Genomic DNA, 26597 nt, shown 5'->3' on the forward strand with positions numbered 1-26597 from the left:
TCACTGTCTGACGAGACTCTGCACGCTCCATCTTGCTCCAATTAAAAAAAAAAATGCTGGTGTGCCATGGTGGTTGCTGTATCGCTGTATTACATTACTAAGCCCTATATATTGATTTATAACAGAAAACTGTCAAAGGGGGAAATAAATATAAGTGTAAAGATGATTGAATATATCAGAGCAGTAAACTGATCAGTCCGTGTGAACACGCATCGACTCCCCATGTGCGGTTATTTCCACCAGCTGATCACTGAGCAGCTGATCAACAATGTGAATTCTGCCTTCCAGAGCAGTTCTTTATATAATCATCTGAATCATCTACCTGTTGCCATGTACAGAAGGGCTGGATTGTCATTCCTACACTCATCACTCTTAACCCGGATTTTGTTTTAACTTAAATTTTTGAGTTATCATTAATTATTCTTTCAGGTTTTGTAAAAAAAACATTCTCATTACTAAAATAAATTAGTTGATTGCACTATTCAACTGAAATTTTCAGTGCAATGATCAAGTTAAGCAGAGTTAACTTTTTGTCTTAAGTTTCTGTAAGGGAGGGGAGGGGCCCATTTGAAATTCTACCTAGCAACCGGTGTGGGCGTGTCCAGTGTGAAGACTCCACTCATCCTGCTGCTTCTGCTGCTCATAGCTTGGATTGTTGAGCTGTGGATTTTTGAGAGCAACACATAACTTTCTGGTCAAAAGACGGTTCGGTGACAAGTTAGCTAAAAGCTGAAATTAGCTTAGTGTTTACGTGCCGCTTCTTCTTTTGTTTTTTTCTCCGCTCTACGCAGTGTACACTTGGCTGTGGGTTTTTGAAAGAAACACTTACTTAAAGAAAGTGGAATGTAGGCTTCAAGTTAGTTATTTGTTGATAACTTTCTGGAAATTAGTTTCGCCCAAAGACTGGTCCAGTGACAACACGTTAGCTAAATGTTAGATAAGTTATTTTTGAGCAATATAACTCATCATTTGCCGTGCTATTACTAAATCAAACACATTTCAACTATTGCTTTAATTAACATGCACTTAATTTTTTGTTAAGGTTTAGTTAATGTATTCAATACTTTTTAAACAATTGTAGAATTTAAAATCTATTCAAATTATATTATGTGTCACTTTACTGCCTTTTTTTTTAGTAAACATTTGTCACATTTTTTACAGTGCAGTTTTAATGCATGTCAGTATTTTTTGGATTTTACCTGTTTTTACTTGTCTTCTGGTTGGCAAGGTGTTCATGAAGTGTTCTTTTGTAATGTTTTTTAAAATAAAAGTCTTTGGAACATTTAAATGTAGCAATCGCCAGGCCGATCGCTAAGACTATGAACTGTTACGCCACAGTGCATCATGGGAGTGTGGGGTTTTAGGAGTTTAAAGTGTTGTTAATGTGTTTCATGTTAGTTTAATAGTGTGGTTAGTGTTATTGATTTATTGTTTCGAATAGTTCACTTGGCTTAGTCAAGTTTGGTTGAGTGTTCTGTTGCCACCATAAGTGAAAACTGTATTGTGTTTGATGCTTTTCATCACTTTCTGTGTTGTTGGGCCTGAAAATAAAACCGCACCTCCTTGCAGCAGAGTGCAGAAAAGTTCAGAGTGTCTCATTCTTCCACACTGTTCACCACAGTATTCTTTAATTCCTTCCCTTCCATACACTTTTGTTGAAACAATGCATATAAAATCAAAATCAAATTAAAAGTACAAGAAAAGACATTACTTATATTAACAAATTGTTTTACATATTGATTAATAATGTTTATTATGTTATTTGTTATATATGTTTATGTATGTTTAACGTAAAAGAGTTATTTTATACATCAATGAGAAATCATTTATGTGAACTAATGATTCTAACTATTACTGTGATGTGTTAATACAACTTAACCTGATTAGTTTTAGCTTGTGTAAAAACTAAAGTGGCTTAAGGCAACGGGTTTCCACGCAATTTTCTAGTAAACTCAACTAATTCGGGTTAAGAGTGTAGAAACATCTCAAGGATGATCAGTGGAAACAGTATGCACCTGAGCTCAATTTTGAACATCATGGCAAAGGCTGTGTATACTTATGTACGTGTGATTTCTTAGGTTTTTTTTTTTATGTTTAATAACTTTGCAAAAATCTCAAAAAATGTTTTTCACATTTTCATTATGGTGTGTGTGTGTGTGTGTGTGTGTGTGTGTGTGTGTGTGTGTGTGTGTGTGTGTGTGTGTGTGTGTGTGTGTGTGTGTGCATGTGCATGCACACACACAAGACAAATCCACTGCGCTGTCTGGAGGCATGAAGAGCTTCATCTCATTGAATGCTATGTTCCAGCTTTCACCTCATGAAATATTTGTACCATTGAACTCAAACATTAATTATGTGTATGTTCACACATTGTGCTAAGAAACATAAATCTCTCTTTAGGAACAAGTTTAATGAATTAGGTGTGAAGTAGTATGGGGAGGAAAGATTTAGTAGGAAGGATGTTTCTCTACCGGATCATCTGTCGGAGAATTGTGTAGACTCCTCTCATGCACGGCACTTAACGGAGGGCAACGAAGCCCAAACGAAACAAGAAATCTGGACTTTCGTTGGCATCGTTTAACCTTCGCCCAGCTTTGTTCCTGCAGCTGGCACTTCGTCAGGATTTTTTTAACAGTTGAAAAATTAGAATGAATGCCACAGAAAACCTCAATTCATTCGTATTTCATTTTGCTATCACTCTTGATGGTTTTTTTTAATCATTTGCTTAGTTTTTGTAACGTTAGCATTTAGTTTGACTTCGTTCGACCAGCTGAACGTTTTCACACAGTACAAAAGCTGTTTGTGAGTGCCACTTCCACCGCCTGCCACCACCTCTGCTGCCGCCGCTGCTGCATTCATGTACCGTCAGAAATTACAGGGCAAACTCAGCCTGTTTGCTTGGATTTTTTTTTTTTTTTTATCTGGGTTGGGGGTCAGCTTCACTGGGCTCCCTGCACCTTATATAGGCCAGAATTAATCTTTTGGGTGGATACAATTAATTATTTTGCCCCAAGCAACTGCTGAAGTTGAAGCAACAAAAAAGTTGTGTAATTTCTGATGGTATTTGAATGCAGCAGCTTTGGCTGCAGCAGCTCCTGTGTGCGCTTATTATTTTTTATTAAATGTCAGAGCACAAACCAAGCATGAAGTCAAAGGAATTGTCTGTAGACCTCTGAGACAGGATTGTGTCGAGGCACAAATCTGGGGAAGGGTACAGAACATTTCTGCTGCTTTGAAGGTGTCAATGAGTGCAGTGGCCTCCATTATCTGTAAATAGAAGGAGTTTCGATCCACCAGGACACTCAGAGCTGGCCACCTTGTAAACTGAACGATCAGGGGAAGAAGGGCCCTAGTCAGGGAGGTGACCAGGAACCTGATGGTCACTCTGTCAGAGCTCCAGCATTCCTCTGTGGAGAATGGAGAACCTTCCAGAAGGACAACCATCTCTGCAGCAATCAACTAATCAGGCCTGTATGGTAGAGTGTCCACTCCTTAGTAAAAGGCACATGGCAGCCTGCTTGGAGTTTGCCAAAAGGCACCTGAAGGAATCTTAGGCCATGAGAAATAAAATTCTCTGGTCTGATGAAAGAAAGACTGAACTCTTTGGCATGAATGCCAGGTGTCATGTTTGGAGAAAACCAGGCACCATCCCTACAGTGAAGCATGGTGGTGGCAACATCATGCTGTGGGGATGTTTTTCAGCAGCATGAGGAACTGGGAGACTAGTCAGGATTGAGAGAAAGATTAATGTAGCAATTACGGCTGAAACGATTAGTCGAGTAACTCAAATAATTCGATTACAAAACATGTTCGAGGCAAATTCTGTGCATCGAAGCTTCGTTTAACGTTGTAGTACATACGCCATGCCTGTGTGTGGCACTTTAACGTCCCCAGAAAAACAAACAGAAGAAAACTAGAGAATGCATAAGCCATGTAAGCACTAATCAAATTAGCACAATAGCTACAGCTTAGCTTTCCAACGGGACACAGAGTAAAATAAGGACTTTTAAGAGAAAAACAGTCCATGCTGATCGTCTCAAATAGCTTACTGCGCATTTAAAGTGAAGCAGTGTGTTTGTCTGTTAAAAAAAACAAAAAAACACTTTAGTCCACTGCCTGGTCTCCACTCCACGTGGGGAGTGGCTATTTGCGCGGCAGCCGGTGGCTGCCTCTCTCTGCTCGATGTGAGAGGCTCAGTACTCCCCTCACACAGCTACGTCCCTGGCCACACTAACAAACTGTTAGAAGTCCACTCTTCCATCTGTGTTTTGCTCGGACTCACACAGAGTGTTTCGCTTTTTAATTGTCACTTTTTTGGGCAACACACAACGCTTCACAAACATGGCAACTCAAATAAAATAATAATAATAATAATAATAATAATCTGACTGCGAGGCTTGCATGTTCAACCTCCAGCTGAAATGCTTTGGCTGAATCGCAGAGAAAGAGGGATTTAAAAAAAAAAAAAAAAAAAACATGCAGGGACCCAGTTCACCAACCTTAAAAAAAAATAATAAAAATTTTTTAAACTGGTTAAATTTTACAAGTTGGGGAAAACAAAAAACAGAAAGCCACATCCCATTGCCATTTCGGCAAAATGTCAAGACTTTGGCCAGACTTTGGCTGAGCTCCTGACACCAGGAAAGATCCAAAACTTGTAAAAATGTGAAAAAATAAATGATTACCCAGGAAAACAGAAAGGGGTACACTAAATTTGACAGTCTCTGTGATAACACAGCGACATTGTGCCATTGCTTAGGGAGAGCCCTGGACTGTTGATGTTGTTAAAAACGCAAATGTACTTTTTATCCGATTACTCGTTTATTAAATTGAATTTATTAGACACCCATGCATAACAGAAATTGACTTGTATACTAACAACCAAACTCATAACAGAAAAGTCAAAGGCGAAAGAAATAAGAAAATAAACCAAATACATGGTGCCTAAAGGCGTAGACAGAAGAAACACTTATCAACACCTATACATACCCCTGTATAAAGATTAATTGCCAGAATAATCAATAGAATACTCAATTACTAAAATAATTGATAGCTGCAGCCCTAAGCAGCAATGTACAGAGACATCCTGGATGAAAACCTGCTCCAGAGTGCTCTTGAACTGAGACTGGGGTGACTGTTCATTTTTCAGCAGGACAATGACCCTAAGCACACAGCCAAGATATCAAAGGAGTGGCTTCAGGACAACTCTGTGAATGTCCTTGAGTGGCCCAGCCAGAGCCCAGACCTGAATCCGATTGAACATCTCTGGAAAGATCTGAAAATGGCTGTGCACCAACGCTCCCCATATAAACTGATGGAGCTTGAGAGGTGCTACAAAGAGGAAGAGACAAAACTGCCCAAAGATAGCTGCACCAAGCTTGTGGCATCATTTTCAAGAAGACTTGACATCATATTCAAGAAGCTATAATTGTTGCCAAAGGTGCATCAACAAAATACTGAGCAAAGGGTGTGAATACTTATGTACATTTGATTTTTTCTTACTTGATTTCTTGTTTTTATTTTTAATAAATTTGCAAAAAATAAAAAAAAACGTTTTTTCATGTTGTCATTATGAGGTGTTGTGAGTAAAATTTTGAGAGGGAAAAACTATTTACTCCATTTTGGAATAAGGCTGTAACATAACATAATGTGGAAAAAGTGAAGTGCAATCAATACTTTCCAGATGCACTGTATCCAATGCTCAATTCAAAATGCTTCGGATTTTTAATACAAAACCTCTGATATGACTCAAATAAAGGGAACAAACCTATAATCAACATAAATTCTTGGCAAGTTTATATTTCTCCACTGTGCAAATCCCAAGTTTAGAATCTCCAGGACCAAATCTTTCAAATTCAAATGTTTTGTTTCTCCATTATTCAAATCGCCACATTTAGTATACCCACACAGACATTTACAGTGGCTCAGTGGGTAGCTTGTTAGTTTGACATGCAAGAGGTTCAGGGATCAATCCCTGCTTTGCTATGATCTTACTCATTTGTAAACTCAAAAATCAGCATTCTTACAGGAACTCAATTCTCACATTCCAAATCCAATTAGGTGGGGTAAGTAATATAAAGTGCCCTCCAAAAGTATTGGAACACTTGTTATTTCACACATTTTAATCTATTTATTCCATTTCAAATACAAAAAAAAAAATTCTAAAATGATCTTTCTTAAACTCAAACTGAAAGCAAATCTCTACATCTTCATATAAATTTATTAAAAATATAAAAGCCAAGATGATGGATTACATGAACAATGGAACATTTTGGTATAATACCTGTAAATCATCAGTTTTATTGCCAGTTTTCTTCAGACAAGTCAGGGGATAGATACATGAACATTTCCAAATCATTGAATATGTCTTGGACTTTATTTACATCAATTATGAAGCAACAGTATGGCACTCTATGGTAAATGTGTGTGAAGTAGACAGTTCTCAAAAACTGAGTAACTGTGCAAGAGGGAGATAAGTGGGGAAGCCACCAAGACACCCAGACAACCCAGAAGAAATTACAGGCTTCTGTGGCTGTGATTGGAGAAATTGTGCACTGTGTGTGTTTTGCATTTTGTATCCCCACCCTTACCAAAAAATAGTACTGATAAGTATATAAAAAGTAAACTAGAAGTATACTTGAAACATACTTGCATATACTACTTTTTGGTAAGGGCAGTTATACAGCTTCATGATGAAGTGGTGCAGAGGAGAATTTTCTTTCACCAAAACATCAAATCTAGGCTTGCATCTCAGATGTACCTTCTGGCAAATTGTAAGGTGAAATTTCAGGTCTTCTTTTTAAGAAAATCCTCCTCTCCAGTTTAAGGAAGCTAATTTTAGAATTTTTTATTTTTTGTATTTGAAATGGCATAAAATTAAAGAAATTTTAAAATGTGAAATATCAAATATACCAGGTGGTTCCGGATTCAACTTTTACTTATGCCACAATGTTATACGTTTTGAAAGTCTCCGTTCTCTGTGGTCTTATGCTAGGACCTACTGGTGACACTATGATTTACAGTCCCAATTACCACAGTTCATGAACTGTGCAACAATGGGTCTATGGGTTCGCATGCATGCTGCTTGGGTCTGATAATCATCTCCTCTTGGGTCTAAATTTTTGAAGCCACAAATACACATGCCCTTCTTGCTTCAAACACTTTGACTCAACAAAGGCTTTTCTAAAACCTACCAGTTTCCCTGAATTGATTTCATTACTTTTTAAGTAATGGAAGTGAAAAACAAAAGGAATGGCAACTCACAGTTTTAGAGACAATTTGCTTCTTTGGCTGCCCAATCTTGAAGGGAATCCTGAAATGAGACAAAAAGAAGTGACAGGTGACAGACAAAAATGACGGGTGGGTGCAGATTGGTGCAATTCTAAAAGTGAACATGCATCTTTCACACGCCTGACACAATCAATCTGAAGCTGTTAATGTCTGCTCCTGCTGACCTTTAATTTAACGTCTTGTCATCACTCAACACATCTGGCAGTGATCACAAACAGGAAGTGGCAATCAAACATGGATGCACATGTGAAGGCGTAACTGCGTATGAGAAACATGAGACCATTTCAAAATACCAGCTACACTCACTCTGTAGATTTACACAAGAGCCTGCACAGTGATTTGTCTTTAAATGACAAGCTGGGACAAATTTAACAATCATTATGTTGTGAGATTTAGCATATTTGCAGCACCAATAAGTTATTTTCAGAATGGAACTATGGAAGGCAAACTTTTCTACCCTTTTACAAAACCTAGTTTTGTACAAAACCTAGTTTTGTAGGGGGGATCTTTTTTTTTTTTAAATAGTGAAAGCAATCTTTTATTCTCATTTCAAAACCTGGCCTGCACCTTAATAAGTTGCTGCCAAGCACCGGCATGCATTGAAAATCTGTGAGACAGAAAACACTATTGTTCGTGGCTGCAGGTTGTCATTGATGTCGCACTAATAGCCTGAAATCTAAGATATATGATGGACAGTTGCCACTGACAGGTTGGGTGAGGCAGCAGCTGCGTCAGAAGAAAGGTGTGTAGACTAATGAGATAGAATAAAGGGTGTGATGTAGGGCCTCGTTGTGCAACAACAGAACACTACTGATCTAGATACTCCTGACGACAGCTCAATCACAGAATTCAGCATGGTCCATAGTATTAAAAACTGAAATTTTCACTGGAGGGGAAATGTTCACTTTATCAAATGTATTTAAAGCTTACACAGCCCTGATTTGTGAGTGTGTATGTGTGTGTGTTTCATGCTGTATGACAATCTTCTTGGCTTGTTATTGTCAAGAGTTTTAATTTCATAAATTCACATGGGAAATAATGACTAATCTCTACAATTTTTTTTTCTTTCAACATTGGATGCAACAGAACTGTGGTATCATTTCTGTGGAAAATACCCAAAGAAATTACTCAGCTCCATCTTGTGACTCATCTTTCTCAGATTACCTGAACAACCTACATTTCAACACCCCATTAGGCCAAACATAGGCATGCCTTCCTGTACTGTAGCCTTCTTTAACCATGTTTATGTTGCTTCTTTTACATAATACAAATTGTCTTCTGAACTTTACTTGAAGCTTTATCATCTGCAGTATAACAAATGACAAAAATTAATGCTCTATTAAAGATATATTATAGCTGTGTAAAGTTTATATGTATATAAGCCGATTAGGAGGAAAAAAAATTCTCACTTCCGGTAATCCAACGACCCGGTTTCACATGATGGACCCCACAGAAAATAAATAAAATGAAAGCTTTGCAGGAACATGACTGATGCAGCTATAAGCCTGCTCCTCTAAACTTCATTTGAAGGCCGGTGCGTATATTCCCAAGTCAGTGACCTGAATGTTTTTTGTTTTTGTCTTACCAGAGCACACTGATTTTTGTGCTTTAACTTCATTTGCACAATCTGTTGCTACTGTTAAAATGCCTCAATAAATCCTGTTCAAACAGAAATCTTGTCTAAACCACTGCTAAATCCAGCGTATCATAAAAACAACACAGAGTTCTTTGTGATTCACCGGCAGCAGCAGTTTGATAAGTTTGCCAATGGCGGAGCCAGTAAATTTGCAATGGGGTGGTCAAGATGGAACCAGTGCACACTTCAGGGTGGCAGAGATTTTTTTCTACAGTATAAGTGTCCCAAGCTACTGAGTATTACTGCTGTTCTGAGTAGGGCTGAAACGATTAATCGAGTACCTCGAATAATTTGATTACAAAAAGTGTTTGAGGCAAATTCTGTGCCTTGAAGCTCCGTTTAACACTGTAGTATATATGTCAGGCCTGTGTGTGGCGCTGCAACGTCGCCAGAAAAAAAAAAAACAGAAGACTCGAGCATGCGCACAAGCCGTGTAAGAGCTAATATGTAGCACCAAAAGCTACCGCTTTCCAATGCAACACGAAAGAGTAAAATAAAGCTTTTTAAGAGAAAGAGGGTCCACACTTATCTGAAATAGATTTACTGCGCCTTTAAAGCAAAACTGACTCCAAATATGACTAAATGAAGTACTTTTATTTATTTTCAGAAATGCACTCTGTTCTCAAAATGGTACATGAAAAAGCAAATGGCACTCGCCTTTGCAGATGTACAGCGGGACGCACTGCTGCCTCGTCAGGGCTCGTAACATCAGATCTTAAAGTTCAGAGTCCATTGTATGTGTCCCCCCAAAAATTGCCAGTACTCAGAAAATACTTAAACACCCCTTGTTTATTGTTTCTACATTCTAAAGAGATGGAGGAGGGAGGGAGGGAGTGAGCGCTTCATACCTGTCTCAGTTTCAAACTAATAATTCAAAGGCACCAATATTCCTTTTTGAATCCATGTCTACAGCATTAAACAACCCCAAATCAGACGATGTATTGATATGGAAAATATAAAAAAAGTGATCATTACATTTAGTTTGACTTCTATTTATTACAGCCTATCAACCCAAGGTCTTTCAGGCTTGTGTGACCAACTTCATTTCATTTGTTCATGTACGGTGAGCTTTGATACATCTGAATTTTGTAATGACAGAAAAATTAAAACGGATTATTCAGGCTTCTTTATATTAAAACCTCTAAAATGATGCCCTTTACACTCACAGTGAAAACTAGTCTCTACAATTTGATTAAAATAAAATACTCGTGATAATATAAAAGTCATTTTTACATATTTTTCCACACTGTTTTCTTCCCATCAAACAAAAATATGTACAACACAGTAACTTCATGCATAGGTTGGTCTATGTGTGCAATGCTTGAATGGACTGTTTTCTTGTCAAAACAGTGCTATACATACACACAGACATATGCTACGCTACGTCCACAAGTACTAACATGTAAAAGTCTTCAGAAACAGCCTTGTCATGACCCAAGCATTATTATATTCCTTCTCCCAGGTAACGCATTTATGTCTATGATCCCAACACAATGCACCACAAAAGTATGTTAAAGATTATATAAGGCCGCATCTGACTCACCTGGCTGTGTCTTGAAATTACGCACAAGTCAATGGAAAGGAGACGCGGCAGCTACCATAGACCTGTGGCCTCGGCCTCGAGCTGTTGTGACTCAGACTCGGAGACCCAGGACTCGACTACAATAATGTATAAAACATCTGTTTTGTGTCTTGCTGCGGCAGGTAGTAAAAGTTGAAAACATTTACCTTTAGGGGGTTAAATGCCTCGCCACAACAGCTCTTGCTGTCACTGCAGTAAGTGGTGTGTCAGTGGGTTCTGCAGAGCAGAGTGAACTGCTGAGTCCCGCTAACCGCTCCCCCTCTCCCAGGTTTTCCTCTCAGAAGCAATGACGTGTGGTCAGGGGAGGGAGGCAGGTGAGGCACAGCCTCACCTGCCAAAGAAAAATGTAAACTGAACAAATACATTAAATGGCTATATTTATTGAAGATGAGTGAGTGAGTGAGTTATATTTATCCAGTGATTTGTACTATAAAGTTATTTTCCTTTTAACTTCACCAGGTTTAGATTTTTTTTTTTTATTCAAAATCGCTGAATTTTCACATTTGCCGTTCAAATACTGAGAAGAGATGTGCGATAAGGCAGCAAACTGCCGTGCCTCACCTTGGATTGCGCAATCACTGGGCTAACTGCTGGAATGCTGTGCAGTGAGACTCCGTCTCACTGTCTCTGTATGTCGCTATTATTGGTCAAACACTTTGGTTATATGAACTTAAATTCCATAGTTTCACTGATGTACATAATGTACAGTGTTTTTTGTCAACAACTGTATGTGTGTGTAATGTGTTTCGCGTGCTGAGCGATCACAAAACAACTGCAAAAATGCACCAAGTGAGGTATGCAGTTCTCCTGCCTCATGGTAGGGGGCACTAGTGATCCCAGGGATTTACAGGGATTCGTCCTGCAGCAACTCCTCAGCTGCAGAATAAGTGACAGCAAGCTACAATTTACATTTAGCAAGTTAAGAGCCACGGCCCATTTATTTTACTTTCAGAATGGAAGATTACATATCCAAACTGAAATTTTTTTTTTTTTTTACTGGACTTTCAATCGAAGCAGGAGGTAATAATTAAATGAAGGGCTGCAAGACAGAAGACCGCTCTTTTCGAACAGAGTGGGACACAGGTAAAGTCTGGCTGTGTGGACATCCAGCAAGAAAACGTCTTTCCTGCTGCCTTCTTTTTTCAACTTGTGACTGCTTGGACTCAGAGGGGATATTGTGACCTGAAGAATTTTCTCAAACATGAGCGGTCGACCACTCACATTCAAAGCCAGAAAGGAGGACTTTCTTCCCTGGCAGTGATCTCCACTGAGACAGAGAGACTTAAAACTGAAGGAAGATCATCAATGCTTTTGTTCAGAAGGAGCGGCACATGTGGATTTAATTTATAAGTAAAGGTAAGACCATCATAACATTTTTTTAAATTAAATGTGCTTTTTGTGTGCTGCAGTTTGTATGTGTAAAGAATGCTGATATGAGGTTTTACACATAACCTGTTAACTGCTGCCAATCAAATGGTGAATAAGCTACTCTGCAGGGTTCATATGTTTCTAAATCTGATTGTGATGAAATCAGTGCCTCACCAGCCATCAACCTCACCACACGTCACTGCTCAGAAGAGAAACACCTGTCTAATTTGAAGTAAAATAGCAAATGACACAAGTCGATTTAGATATCCTAAAACAAATAATGTTTTTCATTCACGCAACGGAAAGAATATTTTGATTCACTGAAAGATGGAATGTATCAGTCCACGCTCCACAAATATACTCGTACAAATATTACCACTGTACTCAACATTCATTATTTGTATACTATACTCCAAACTGACAACAACCTGACATCAGATACACACACATCTACAAGCCAGGGAATGTCACATATACAGAGACACAATCTGCTTAGGTGATAACATCAAGACATAAGCACATCATGAATGTTCTTTAGTTTGACTGCAACACTGCAATGTAAAACCAAACTTATACAAACATGAACTTTGGTTCAGACCTTGTTCTGGATTTTCATATGTGAAAAAACCACAAGACGTTACTTTCAGGATAAATACATTAGCCCTCCCGAGCAGGCACACTACATTGCAGAAGTTGTTTTTTTCCTCTGCACAGTGATCTCAATGGCATCAGTACACACATTCTGTAATTAATTCCTGATATTCTGGAGTCACACTTTCTGTGCTTATACCCCAATGTGCTTTGAGCCTGTACCAGGCTGCCTTCAGCACAGCCCATCCTCTTTTGTCTTCAACTTTTCACATGAATGCACAAATGCCTTTACCTGCTCACTCATTACTGCTCTAATTTCACTGCAACTCTGTATCAAGGTTTATGCAGCTGTTACTTCAAAAAGAAGTCACAAGGCAATAAATCTGTATTTTACACAATTATGTGAACGTTGCAATCAATCCACAGTTCAACTGTGTGCCGAACCTTGTGGGAGGGGTCAATATGATCTGTTACACCACAAGCTGAAAATCCAGTACTGCCATGACATTCACAATGTGGTGAGATGTATACAGACACCCAGTGAAACTAGACCTGAATTTCTACTCTCATGAAGAAACTCACAAAATACTACATAAAGTACATTTGGTAAACAAAAACATTTTATAAATAGCACAGCTATGTCGGCTCTTCAGCCACGTCTTCTGTTATGACAGGTAAGTTTTAAATCAGTTACATTAGATCCAATTCTGTTCAGTCAGATATATATACCAGCATTTCCTTGGAACAATTTCTCCTGTTTGGCAAGTTTGTGTTGGATGAAAAATCATGACAAGTCAAATCAAGTCAGGAAGTACGTGCTGGTGCTGTTGGCTACCACATCACCACACTATGGAATAGGGCTGAAATGATTAATCGAGTAACTCGAATAATTCGATTACAAAAAAAATTCTTTGCCTTGGGGCTTCTTTTAAAACTGTAGTACATACGCCCGGCCTGTATGTGGCGCTGTAATGCTCCCACAAAAAAAATGGAGAAGACCATAGAACATGTGCATAACTACTGTTAGAGCTAATCAGTGTAGTAGGCGATGCGACAAGTTTACAAAGCCTCACACTGAGTAAAATAAAGGCTTTTAAGAGAGAGGGTCCGTGCTGATCACCTGAAAGACTTATTGCACATTTAAAGTGAAGCAGTGTGTTTGTATTTTTTTTTTTTTTTTTTAAACACAGTTTGGTTCACTGGCTGCTCTCCACCTCTGCAGATGAAGCGAAAGGACGTGCACTTTAAGTGAATCATGTTTAACTATCCAAAAAAAAAAAAAAAAAGAGTCTGAGTTTAACCAAGTATCTGTTCTTTTAACACAAAGTCTTTCCAGTGGTACTCAATAATTGTCTAAAGAGAGATAGTAACAAACGCATTTACATAGATGGTCCATCAAATGCAAATTTTAATCTTTAATCCCACTGCAACATTTAGATGTGTCATGTTCTGACAGGCTTTCAATGATTTGTTCATCAATAGCGTCAAAGTTTCTATTAACCCTCTGAGGTCCGAGGGCATTTTCTGCACAGTTCACTCGCCTGGCATAAATGTTTTATTATTGCTGTTAACAGCTCTCCCTGCATCCCACAATCAAGTTTTATGTCTCTTTTTTTCAGGACAACCTGTGTTTTCAGAATATCTATGTTTTTGTTGTGTTTTATAAGTGTAATAAAAGTTTACAATCAAAAATAGGCAAGGAAAAAATAAAGTAAAAAATAATTTTCCACACACATTTATGGGTGATTCTTTAACTACGGGCACTATTGGCCTTGTAAATGTAATTTCCACCACACCATTGCCTTACAATATAAAGCGCCTTGGGGCAACTGTTTGTTGTGATTTGGCGCTGTATACATGTGCTCTGATGTCACTGTTTATCTCCATAGAAACTACCCAAACAATCTTTCATACAAATTGTTTAGGGACATTACAGTGTTGTGGTGGAAATTACGGCAATAGTGTGGGACAACTACATTTTGTTTAAAAAAACATCACAACAGTTGTATGACACTGAATACCCCAATTATGTTTTGATTATTTTACTGATATTTTATTCAGAGATATTTTAAAACATTAGAAAAAACGTTTCTTTACCATTCATTTTTATCATCGAAGATCAAAAGTCTGGGTGTGGGACAAGCACAAAACGGCAATATTTGCATATAATGATGCTGAAAAAGGTGAAAACGTTATCATAGCCTACTAGAACAAATTTCTTAACACACTTTGATTGTAAAGATAACTATAAAAGTGTGAAATTTCCCCTTTTTTCTGTTTTTCATACAATATGATCAAAGGACATAATAAGTGCCCGTAGTCTAAGAATCACCCTTATTCAAAACACACAGCAAACTATAATAAACAACTGTTTTGACACTTTATAAAGGTAATTTGAGGTCTTGCGTGAAAGACTGTACAACAGAAAGGTTCAAACAATAAACACAAATGCACATTTTGACAAATATATACAAAATGGACTATGTGTTTTGTTATTTTGATATGGTAAACAGTGCTTTACGCAGAGAAAGCAACAGAGTTATCCAGTAACATTCACATGCAAATTAGTGGAGCAATCCTGATAGTTACACACTCTTTGTTTGAGCATGTGAGATTGTCATCAGAGGCTCTCCGTCTGCTCCTGCTTTCACTGATCGCCGTGCGTAATGGCACAGGGCGCACTGGGTATGTACTAATAGTATGTACTCATTGGAGCACCCAGGGGGCTATTCAAACGGGCCAACTAGTAACATATCACTCCTGAAAATGATCTTTAGCTTTTCACGTGAGGTAAATCTGCCCTACGATTGGATTTTGGAAAACCATGTGACGGTGAACCAATTCCGATTGGACACTTACATTGCGCACGTCATCACACAGCTTCTATGAGGAGTACAAAGATGGCCGATGGCTGGCTCGAAAGTCCGCAGAGTTAACTTTTCAGCAAAAAAAAAAAAAAAAAGTACATTTCTATCTCAAATCATTAAAAAGTTATTTATAATTTAGTAAAGCTCGGTCTTAGCCATCATATATGACGGCGTCGGCCCCAGAGGGTTAAGAACAGGGTACATTTTTCTCTTTAATACACTAAAACATGCCCGGCGGGGGAATACTGTAATATCATACATCAAGAGTCTGCCTACTTCTAAAAAGAGCCCAAAGTAGGCACTGTGGCTGCTCATGAGAACTGGCACACAGTGTGAGAATACGAAGCAACGAGAGAGAAAATGTAGCAGGCACCCAGACAGAGCAAATGAAAAAGAAAAAAAATGGGAGGATGGCAGCCAATGTGAGAATCATTTCTCATGTTTCTTCACACAGCAATATTCCGGGCTGGGCTGTCATATTTAGGAACGCTGGTAAGCCATCTCCTGTGAACCCAGAATGAGTTTATGATGGTTTTAAAAGTTGTTATTATACATATATATATACGAGGGCTGTCAATAAAGTAACGGTCCTTTTTATTTTTTTCAAAAACTATATGGATTTCATTCATATGTTTTTACGTCAGACATGCTTGAACCCTCGTGCGCATGCGTGAGTTTTTCCACGCCTGTCGGTGACGTCATTCGCCTGTGAGCACTCCTTGTGGGAGGAGTCGTCCAGCCCTTCGTCGGAATTCCTTTGTCTGAGAAGTTGCTGAGAGACTGGCGCTTTGTTTGATCAAAATTTTTTCTAAACCTGTGAGACACATCGAAGTGGACACGGTTCGAAAAATTAAGCTGGTTTTCAATGAAAATTTTAACGGCTGATGAGAGATTTTGAGGTGATTCTGTCGCTTTAAGGACTTTTCACGGTGCGAGACGTCGCGCAGCGCTCTCAGGCAGCGTCATCAGCCTGTTCAAGCTGAAAACCTCCACATTTCAGGCTCTATTGATCCAGGACGTCGTGAGAGAACAGAGAAGTTTCAGAAGAAGTCGGTTTCAGCATTTTATCCGGATATTCCACTGTTAAAGGAGATTTTTTAATGAAAGACGTGCGGACGGGTCCGCGCGTCGGGACGCAGCCGACGCGGTGCGGCGGCACAGGAAAAACACCTCCGTGTTGATAACCATTTGTAAAATCCAGGCGGCTTTTGATGGCTTTCAGTGGAGTGAGTATATGAGAAATTGTTTAACAGGCAGGACATGTTCCAACTTGTCCTTAAGGCTTTCAACAGAGGTGTTTTTCCTGTGGCGGAGCGTCGCGGCGGCTGCATCCCGACGCGCGGACCCGTCCGCACATCTTTCATTAAAAAAATCTCCTTTAACAGTGGAATATCCGGATAAAATGCTGAAACCGACTTCTTCTGAAACTTCTCTGTTCTCTCACGACGTCCTGGATCAATAGAGCCTGAAATGTGAAGGTTTTCAGCTTGAACAGGCTGATGACGCCGCCTGAGAGCGCTGCGCGACGTCTCGCACCATGAAAAGTCCTTAAAGCGACAGTCTCACCTCAAAATCTCTCATCAGCCGTTAAAATTTTCACTGAAAACCAGCTTAATTTTTCGAACCGTGTCCACTTCGATGTGTCTCACAGGTTTAGAAAAAAATTTGATCAAACAACGCGCCAGTCTCTCAGCAACTTCTCAGACAAAGGAATTCCGACAAGGGGCTGGATGACTCCTCCCACAAGGAGTGCTCACAGGCGAATGACGTCACCGACAGGCGTGGAAAAACTCACGCATGCGCACGAGGGTTCAAGCATGTCTGACGTAAAAACATATGAATGAAATCCATATAGTTTTTGAAAAAAATAAAAAGGACCGTTACTTTATTGACAGACCTTGTATATATATATATATATATATATATATATATATATATATATATATATTTATGGGAACAAATATAAGCCGCCTTTTGACAAGGTGCCAATATAATGGCAGGACAGTTAAATTTTTTTTTGAAAATTAACAATGTATAATGAAATCTCTAGCCATTATAGTCTTTGTGCACATTGTACTGAAAGTCAAAGATAAGCTTTACTATCTACATCCCTCTGAATGCAGACCCGACAGGATTTGTGCATCAGTCTTGCCACACATGCCCATCCTTGCTGCAACAGATGAGGTAATAATTTGGCACACTCGCTTCAGGTATCATGGATTTTTTTTTTTTTTGACAAGAAACTGTTCTAACATTTGACCACTAGTATATTGTTATACCCAGATGTACAGAAAAACCGATCCATGACACACAGCTGCTGCCACACTGGTTATTCTATGCCCATTTAACAAGTTATCTGATCTTTGCTTTAATTGGCTACACGTCTCTACTCTCCAGTAAGCACGTAGGCTCGAACAAAGACACAACAGTCTTCTCGACCCTGCACACATTATGCATCAACTGGAAGGACCAATGGCTTTTCACAAAATCTGCAAATGTGCGAGAGAGCATGCATCATTCGATGTTAGATATTCCATGGAGTACAGAGGGCTGGTTGAAGACAGTGGGAAGTGGAATTGTTCTGATAATGACCCCAAAGTCAAACCTCTCACGTCACAGCAGTAAGTGTGCAGGCCCGACTGGAATGCATCAGTCAGCAGAGACCACAAAGACCTCTTTTCTCTGCGTAGCCACTCCACTCTTGACCTTGTGTTTGGCAGTGGATGCTGGTGGAAGAGTGGCTTGCCAGCTATTGACCAACTGAACTGAGTGACGCCGTCTTTCTAGCATGATTACTGGTCTTTGAAAAAGACACCAAAGACCGTCCAAAATATTATAAAGGAGTTATAGTAGTTAACATGTATAGACGTCACAGACACACACAGTGAAAGAGTTTCTTATATGCAATAAAACATTAGTACTTCCTTCATTTTGTCTGAAGCTGAACTCGTGAAACATGAGAAAAAATTAAAATTTCACAAATCTGTCAAACTCAAAAGCAGTTTTCATTCACACAAGCTGTAACACTGCAGTCATTAGCATGTCTTTAAAACACATTCATGCTTGCTGTTGTCTGCATGCCTATACTGCACTTACTTCAAACTTTTTTTTCTTCCTATTTCATTCAAACTTCATGAGACACATCCACGAATCGTCCACCCTTATATTGTCAGCGGTTTCTTCACTGCCCGCCAATGCTTTCGGAACTCACAGTAAATGAAAACAAGGTGACCAATGTTTTACATAACATTTCAAAATAAAATTATTTCATGTTATACTAAACTGCAATATGAACAATTGTTGTTGTTCATTCGGCTGCTCCCAGTTTTGTTCGGGGTCGCCACAGCGGATACAGCCAGATCCGCATTGGTAATTGGCACAAGTTTTACGCCAGATGCCCTTCCTGACGCAACTCCAGTTTCACCTGGAGAAAGACACACAGCCACTGGTGTTCCAAAGAGTTCTCCCATTCAAGTACTAACCAGATCCTACTGTGCTTAGCTTCAGAGATCTGACGGGATCAGGCTGACACAGAGCAGACCAGCTGCTTAAATTGCAATATGAACAATAAACAGAATAAAAAATAGCTTTTGTCAAAATCATGAAAAAGAGCCAGGATCCTTGCCAGCGCAGTGATTTGTGCCCCAACACTGTGATTTAACCAGCATAGGAGGGCTTTAATTTTTTTTCTCTCTCTTCAAAGGAGGGTAAGTGTACCCATTAAGCCCACTTTCAACTTTGATGTCAATTTGCAAAAAAAGGGAAACTATATATGTTGCCATCCATTACTTCATCCAATAAAATGGTTTGTTACTTCTATGACATTTTGGTGTTTTAGGACCTGTCAGATTTCATTCATTTACAGCAATTTTCAGCCACATTTTGAAAGGAAAGCATTGTCTTTTTTTTTTTTTTTTTTTTTTTTTTAGCATTCCTCACGGTGGAACCATTTAAGCCCAGCATGCTCTATTTAAGCCCACCTCATGTATTTCAAGAGAGAATTTTCTCTAATACAAGTTTAAAAAATTGTCTTTTCAAAAGTGCTTAAAAATAACAGTTCACTGTGTGACTTTAAATTACTGATCTACTTTACTAGATAGAGGCACAGATAGACAGATGGATAGATAGACAGAATGTAAATTTTAGTATGTAAATGAATGTATTTTTTAAACAACATGTTCACTGTTATCTAAAAATATATTAGTTTATTTTTAATTGGACTGCCTGAAGTGAAACTAAATGAACCAATTCACTGTTCTGTGTTGTGTACTGCAGTTTGTCATGCATGTCATTTGTTCAGATGATGACCTTGTTCAAAAGGGATTTAAAAAAAAAAAAAAAAATTCACTGTCATTTATAAAATATATTTCTATGCATTAAATATTGCATTAAACAAGTTTGTTTTATCAATAATTTATGTTATGGGCTTATTTGGAACACACGTGGACTTAAATGGTACCATCGTACCAATTAAGCCCATCCCAGACTTTTGACTTTTTCCCTAAAATTTCTTAATTCCGTCTTTTGAACTGTACATCAACTAATTACTAAATATTCAAATGAGAGGTAAATCCTGCCCTGTAACAAATTATGTTACTTACAAAGGATGTCAATATATAGGAAAAATAGCAAAACTTAGATTTTGGTGGGCTTACTGGGTACATTTACCCGACATGTCGCATGTTATTTAACATCCCAATTGGCAACAAAAAGTGGCCCTCAAACTGCAGGAAATAGTCTTTCAAAGGGTAAATATTTCTAAATTTTCAGGGGGCCAGGTCTTCCTACAAAACCCACGCTTACAACAATCCTCATACGGTTATGCCCCACTAAGTTTCCCCCTATGCTGTAAAAAAAAAAAATCCTCCTGAGAACCCTGAGAGGAAAAAAGATGAGGATGTCTGTCTACATTGTGTGGTGGGACAGGAACAATAATAAAGGACCATTAACTGACTGAGGTCTGTACGATGAAATAGGATCAAAAATTACCCAAGGTTCCTCACTTTGTCAGTGACACATGAGCCTAGGCCAAGCATTAGCTGGTCAAATTGATACTGATGTCTCACTGGACCAAGAACCATCATTTCACTCTTATTACAGTTTAAAAGTCGGAAATTGCTAGACATCCAGCTTTTCACTGATGCAAGGCAATCTTGTAAGGATTTTATGTGGATGAGATTACCAGCAGTTAACGGCATGAAAACTCATAGCAATGAAAAGCAATTCCAAAACGCCACAATATGTGCCAAAGTGGCTATATAAAGGAAGAAAAGCAGGGGCCTAAGACGGACCCCTGTGGAACCTCAAATTTCACGTCACTAAGGTTAGAGGTAGTGTTACTGTACAAAACACTGAGAACGACTGGTAAGGTATGATGTCAACCATGAAAGGGCACTCCCAGTAATCCCAAAATGGTTCTCCAGCCTATCGAGCAGCCTTCAAACGCAGCAAGCCTTCAAACGCAGCATTAAGATCTAACAGCACCAGAACCGTAGTGGCGTCCAAATCCACTGCAAGCAGAAGATAATTCACCACTTTAGTGATAGCTGTCTCTGTGGAATGATATTTTCTAAAAGCAGACTGCAATGGCTCAAAAAGATTATTCTCAGTAAGATAATCCACGAGCTGCCATGAAACCACCTTTTCCAGCAAAATGATAGATTTGATATCGGCCTATAGTTTTTCAATACACTATGGTCAGGATTAGATTTCTTAAGTAATGGTTTAATCACTACAGATCTGAAATATTTAGGAACAGATCCAGAGGTTAATCATTTCCAGCACAGTCAGCCTAAAAGTGGGCCACAGGTCCTTAAACAGTTTTGTTGGTATGGGATCAAATAAGCAGGTTGTGCTTTTTGTAGACATTAAGAGTTTCATCAGCACACCCTGTGAGATACTATCAAATTCTGTAAAACTAGGTAATACCTCAGTAATGGCACCCACCTCAATAGCAGGGTGTAGTGGCTGGGTTAAGGCATGCTGGGATATGTTTAACCTAACTTCGTCTATTTTATTCTCGAAGTAATCCAAGAAATCTTGTGCTGTAAAAGGAGAGCGACTTACAGGTGGTTGTCCATGAATAAGTGTTGCCACAGTGTCGAACAAGAACTTTGAGTTATGCTTGTTTTTGTTGATCAAATCAGTGTAACAGGTCTGCTTTGTAGCCAGTAGTGCATGCTTATAGTCTAAGATAGCATCACGCCATGCGATGTAGAGTACTTCTAGTTTTGAACTGCGCCATTTCCATTCTCGACCTCTAGCCTTATGCTTGAGGTCACGCAAGTAATCACTGAACCAAGGTGACTGTGTTTTGGGGGCGTGGTTTTGATATAGGTGGCGCAATCATGTCGACTGTAGTTTTCCCAATCTCGAGCCTGTGGAGCCCCACAGGCTCACTAGTTATATTGTATTTCTGAAGAAAAATAGGAGAAGTCAATACATCATTCCTGGGGTATCTGGCCCCTCAAGTTAGCCTGGCAATCCATACATGTTGCTTGCAACCGCCGTAACAAATACTACAATGGGAAAAATGGACTGCATTTACAATGGGGGAAAAAGCATTTGATCCACTGCCAATTTTGCAGGTTTCCCCACCTACAAAGAATGGAGAGGTCTGTAATTTTTATCGTAAGTACACTTCAACTGTGAGAGACAATTCAATTTTTTCAATTTATTTTCATTTATATTAGGGCTGCCACACCTAGTAGACTAGTCATGACTACGTCGACTATTGGGACCGTCGAAAACTAATTTATTAGTCGACGAGTCGTTTATTTTATTTAAGTCTTTGTTTTTCCTCCCAATTCATAGTTTTAGGCAGCGAACCATCCTGCCATCATTTGGACGTTCAAATTTTGGGAATGATGGTGGCCGTCTTGTTCAAAGACGGTTAAAATGCGCAGCTGTCGGTGTGTGTGTGTGTGTGTGTGTGTGTGTGTGTGTGTGTGTGTGTGTGTGTGTGTGTGTGTGTGTGTGTGTGTGTGGAGTCAACTGGCTGCAGACTGCGAGCAAGGGAACCATCAGTGCGCTTGAGACAGCGAGCGCGGAGCAGAGAGAGAGGATTTTAACCCGAGAGAACATGTAAAAAAAAAAAACAAACACACACACACACACACACACACACACACACACACACACACACACACACACACACACACACACACACACACACACACACACAACAAAACCAAACCGTGGAGCTGCCTTTACTTCTTTCCATTTTCTCTACCCGCACGGTTCTGACGGCACCGTCCTGTTCACACCATGTGCGCGTTGTATACTGAATTTATGAGATCATGACATGAAATAAACGGTCAAATATCCTTAAAACATCCTTAAAAAATGAGAATATATAAATGAACTGAGCAAAAATTACACATACACGAGTAAAAAATAAAACCCTGATGTGGAAAAGCTGATGTTCAGAGGCACAGATCACAAAAAGCAGGCGAGAACTCTGAACTTTAACAGCTGTTATTTTACAAAGGTATGTATTTACACTGTCACTTGGGAGGAGCTCGGAGTCGAGCCGCTGCTCCTCCACGTCGAAAGGAGTCAGTTGAGGTGGCTCGGGCATCTTTTCCGGATGCCCGCTGGACGCCTCGCTGGAGAGGTGTTCCGGGCACGTCCCATTGGGAGGAGGCCCCGGGGAAGACCCAGGACACGCTGGAGGGACTACATCTCTCGGCTGGCTTGGGAACGCCTTGGGGTTCCCACGGAGGAGCTGGGGGAGGTGTGTGTGGATCGGGAGGTCTGGGCGGCTTTGCTTGAGCTGCTGCCCCCGCGACCTAACTCCGGATAAAGCGGAAGAAAATGGATGGATGGATGGATGTATTTATTCAATCTTAAACTTAATGCAGTGTTCAACCACAAAACGTGACTGATGAGGAGAAAGAAAAATGACTTTTAAAAAGACTTCATCACACTAAATGAACTGGAGTCAGAATAAAAATACAAGCTGCTGATTTTTGTTATTTTTCAAAGTTATTATAAGCTGCAGCTATATGTTTTATTCATTTCAAAGCGAGGTACCTCTTATTTTATTCTGATTTATGTATACAAAAAAATATGGGGAGTCTCACCAGCCTACATTGTCCTGTTCAGTTTATATAAAAGTTTTCCTGCACGTCTGTGTATTTTTTTCTTCTTTATAAGAGTTTGGTGTTTGCATTTGCTCCACAAAGTTTTAACACACAATAAAATGTTCACACTTTTCTTTATAGCAGTTCTGTATTTCAGAAATGCAACAGAAACAACCACAAACCAGAAAAAGTTGGGACTATATGTAAAATGAAGATAAAAATAAAAATGTCGCAATATTCCCAGTTTCTCCACTCAAAGAAGCCAAACATTCTTCCAGAGTTGTGTCTTGGTGGCTTCCCTCATTTGTCTCCTTCCAACATGGACATTTAGTTTTTGAGAACTGCCTACCTGACACAGATTTACCATAAAGTACCACACTGTTTGTATTTCTGAATGATTGATGTAAATGAAGTCTAAGAAATAGTCACTGATTTGGAAATGTTCATGTCTTCATCCCCTGACGTTTCTCAGAAAATGCTGCAGGCCTTAATTTAGGAAATTACGTATGATCCGACTAGTCGACTAATCGCCAAAATAATCGTTGTCTAGTCGACTATAAAAATAGTCGTTTGTGGCAGCAATTTATATAGCGCCAAATCACAACAGAGCTGCCTCAAGGCGTGTCACACAAGTAAGATCTAACCTTACTAACCCCCCAGAGTAACAGTTTTAAGGAAAAACCTCAAGCAGACCAGACTCAAAGTGGTGACCCTCTGCCTGGGCCATGCTACCCACATAAATTACAGAACAATTCACAGAAACAATTCACAAACGAATATACAGGAAATGCTGTTGGTGCACAGGACAGGGGGTCTCCAGCACAAATACAAGATAAAGAATCAAAAACAAAATCCAGAAAATCACACGTATGATTTTTAAATAATTAATTTGCATTTTATTGCATGAAATAAGTATTTGATCCACTATCAACCAGCAAGAATTCTGGCTCTCACAGACCTGTTAATTTTTCTTTAAGAAGCCCTCTTATTCCGCACTCTTTACCTGTATTAACTGAACTCGTTTGAACTTGTTACCTGTATAAATGACACCTGTTCACACACTCAATCAATCACACTCCAACTTGTCCACCATAGCCAAGAGCAAAGAACCGCCTAAGGACACCAGGGAAAAAACTGTAGACCTGCACAAGGCTGGGATGGACTACTGGACAACAGGCAAGCAGCTTGGTAAAAAGACAACAACTGTTATTATTATTTATTAGAAAGTGGAAGAAACACAGGATGACTGTCAATCTCCCTCAGTTTGGGATTCCATGCAAGATTTCACTTCGTGGGGTCAGGATGATTCTGAGAAAGTTCAGAACTACACAGGAGGACCTGGTCAATGACCTGAAGAGAGCTGGGACCACAGTCACAAAGATTACATTAGTAACACACGATGCTGTCATGGTTTAAAATCCTGCAGGGCAGCAAGGTCCCCCTGCTCAAGCCAGCACATGTCCAGGCCCGTTTGAAGTTCACCAGTGACCATCTGGATGATCCAGGGGATCATGGGAGAAGGTCATGTGGTCAGATGAGACCAAAATACAGCTTTTTGGAATCAACTCCACCTGCCTTGTTTAGTGGATGAGAACAACCCCAAGAAAACCGTCCCAACCATGAAGCATGGGGGTGGAAACATCATACTCTGGGGGTGCTCTTCTGCAAAGGGGACAGGACAACTGCACCGTATTGAAGGGAGGATGGATGGGGTCATGCATTGCAAGATTCTGGCCAACAACCTCCTTCCCTCAGTAAGAGCGTTGAAGATGGGTCATGGCTGGGTCTTCCAGCATGACAATGACCCCAAACACACAGCCACGGCAACTCCCTGGCTCCGTAAGAAGCATTTCAAGGTCCTGGAGTGGCCTGGCCAGTCTCCAGACCTGAACTCAATAGAAAATCTTTGGAGGGAGCTGAAACTCCAAACCTGAAAGATTTGAAGAAGATCTGTATGGAGGAGTGGACCAAAATCCCTGTTGCAGTGTGTGAAAACTTGGTCAAGAACTACAGGAAACATTTGACCTCTGTAATGGCAAACAAATGTTTCTGTACCAATTGTTAAGGTCTGTTTTTCCAGGGGATCAAATACTTATTTCATGCAATAAAAAGCAAATTAATTATTTAAAAATCATACAATGTGATTTTCTGGATTTTTTTTTTTTTTTTTTTAAGATTCTGTCTCACAGTTGAAGTGTACCTACGATAAAAAATTACAGACCTCTCCATTCTTTGTAGGTGGAAAAACCTGCAAAATTGACAGTGGATCAAATACTTATTTCCCCTACTGTGTATCACGCACTCATGGTCAAAGATTTACAGAGCTACCACACAAAACCCATTCAGACATACACCAATCTTCGGGTGCTGCCTTGCAAGGTGCTCACTACTTCAGAATCAGAATAGCCTTTATTTGCCAAGTATCCACAAGAATACAAGGAATCTGACTTCGGTTTGAGCTGCACTCTCTCTGTATGGCATGTATAAATATACAATAAACACTGAATAATTCACAGCAACAAAAAAAGTGCAATTCAAATGGGCAAGTAAAACTAAATGTGCAATAAGAGAAAAAAATGTGTGAAACAGACAAACAAACTGGTTATACATGAGGTATATGAATTACTGAACAAGGTCACTTCCCGGTCCACCAGCAACATCTCTGCAGACTTAGGGATTAAGAAACTTGTCCAAGGGCCCTGAGTAATTTTCCAAATTTGAACTGAAGATTCTCTGGTCACAAGCCCACCAGTTTCACCACTCGACCTCCTACAGTAATGGTGTTCACAGAGTAACTCACATATTTTAGCAGTCAACATCAAAACGAACAATGGGGAAGTATTGCATTGTTTACCAATGTCCAAACACGGACACAGACAAACAGGCCAGAAGTTTCACAGAATTCCTAAGGATTTCGCAAGGAGAAAGCGGTGGTTCACCGCGATTACAGCAGAGATCCACTCATGAAAAAAAAAATTGGGAACGGAGGAGCACATGTTTGAGTGATCACATCTTCAAAGACATGGTTTCTATCACAAATGTTGTCCTTTCATACAATTAATTTCATTTGTAAACATGGGTAGTGCCCACTCAATTCGGCATGTTCAGAATGAATCAAAACACTTAGTGAATAACACGTATCTTGACTTCAAATTCTCCATTTCCTTCCCACCTACACA

The 26597-nt window shown here is 39.4% G+C and overlaps 1 protein-coding gene across 1 annotated transcript in view; it reads right to left on the bottom strand.

Annotated features, from left to right (window-relative positions):
- Positions 1-26597, bottom strand: part of bin3 (bridging integrator 3) — a 120924-nt gene that overhangs the window by 76313 nt on the left and 18014 nt on the right. Inside the window, exon 2 of the mRNA XM_034169983.1 lies at positions 7264-7312. Within this exon, the coding sequence (XP_034025874.1) occupies positions 7264-7312 (49 nt within the window). The remainder of the gene's footprint in view (positions 1-7263; positions 7313-26597) is intronic.

The sequence above is a fragment of the Thalassophryne amazonica genome, chromosome 5 (genome assembly GCF_902500255.1).
Source record: "Thalassophryne amazonica chromosome 5, fThaAma1.1, whole genome shotgun sequence".
Lineage (NCBI taxonomy): Eukaryota > Metazoa > Chordata > Actinopteri > Batrachoidiformes > Batrachoididae > Thalassophryne > Thalassophryne amazonica.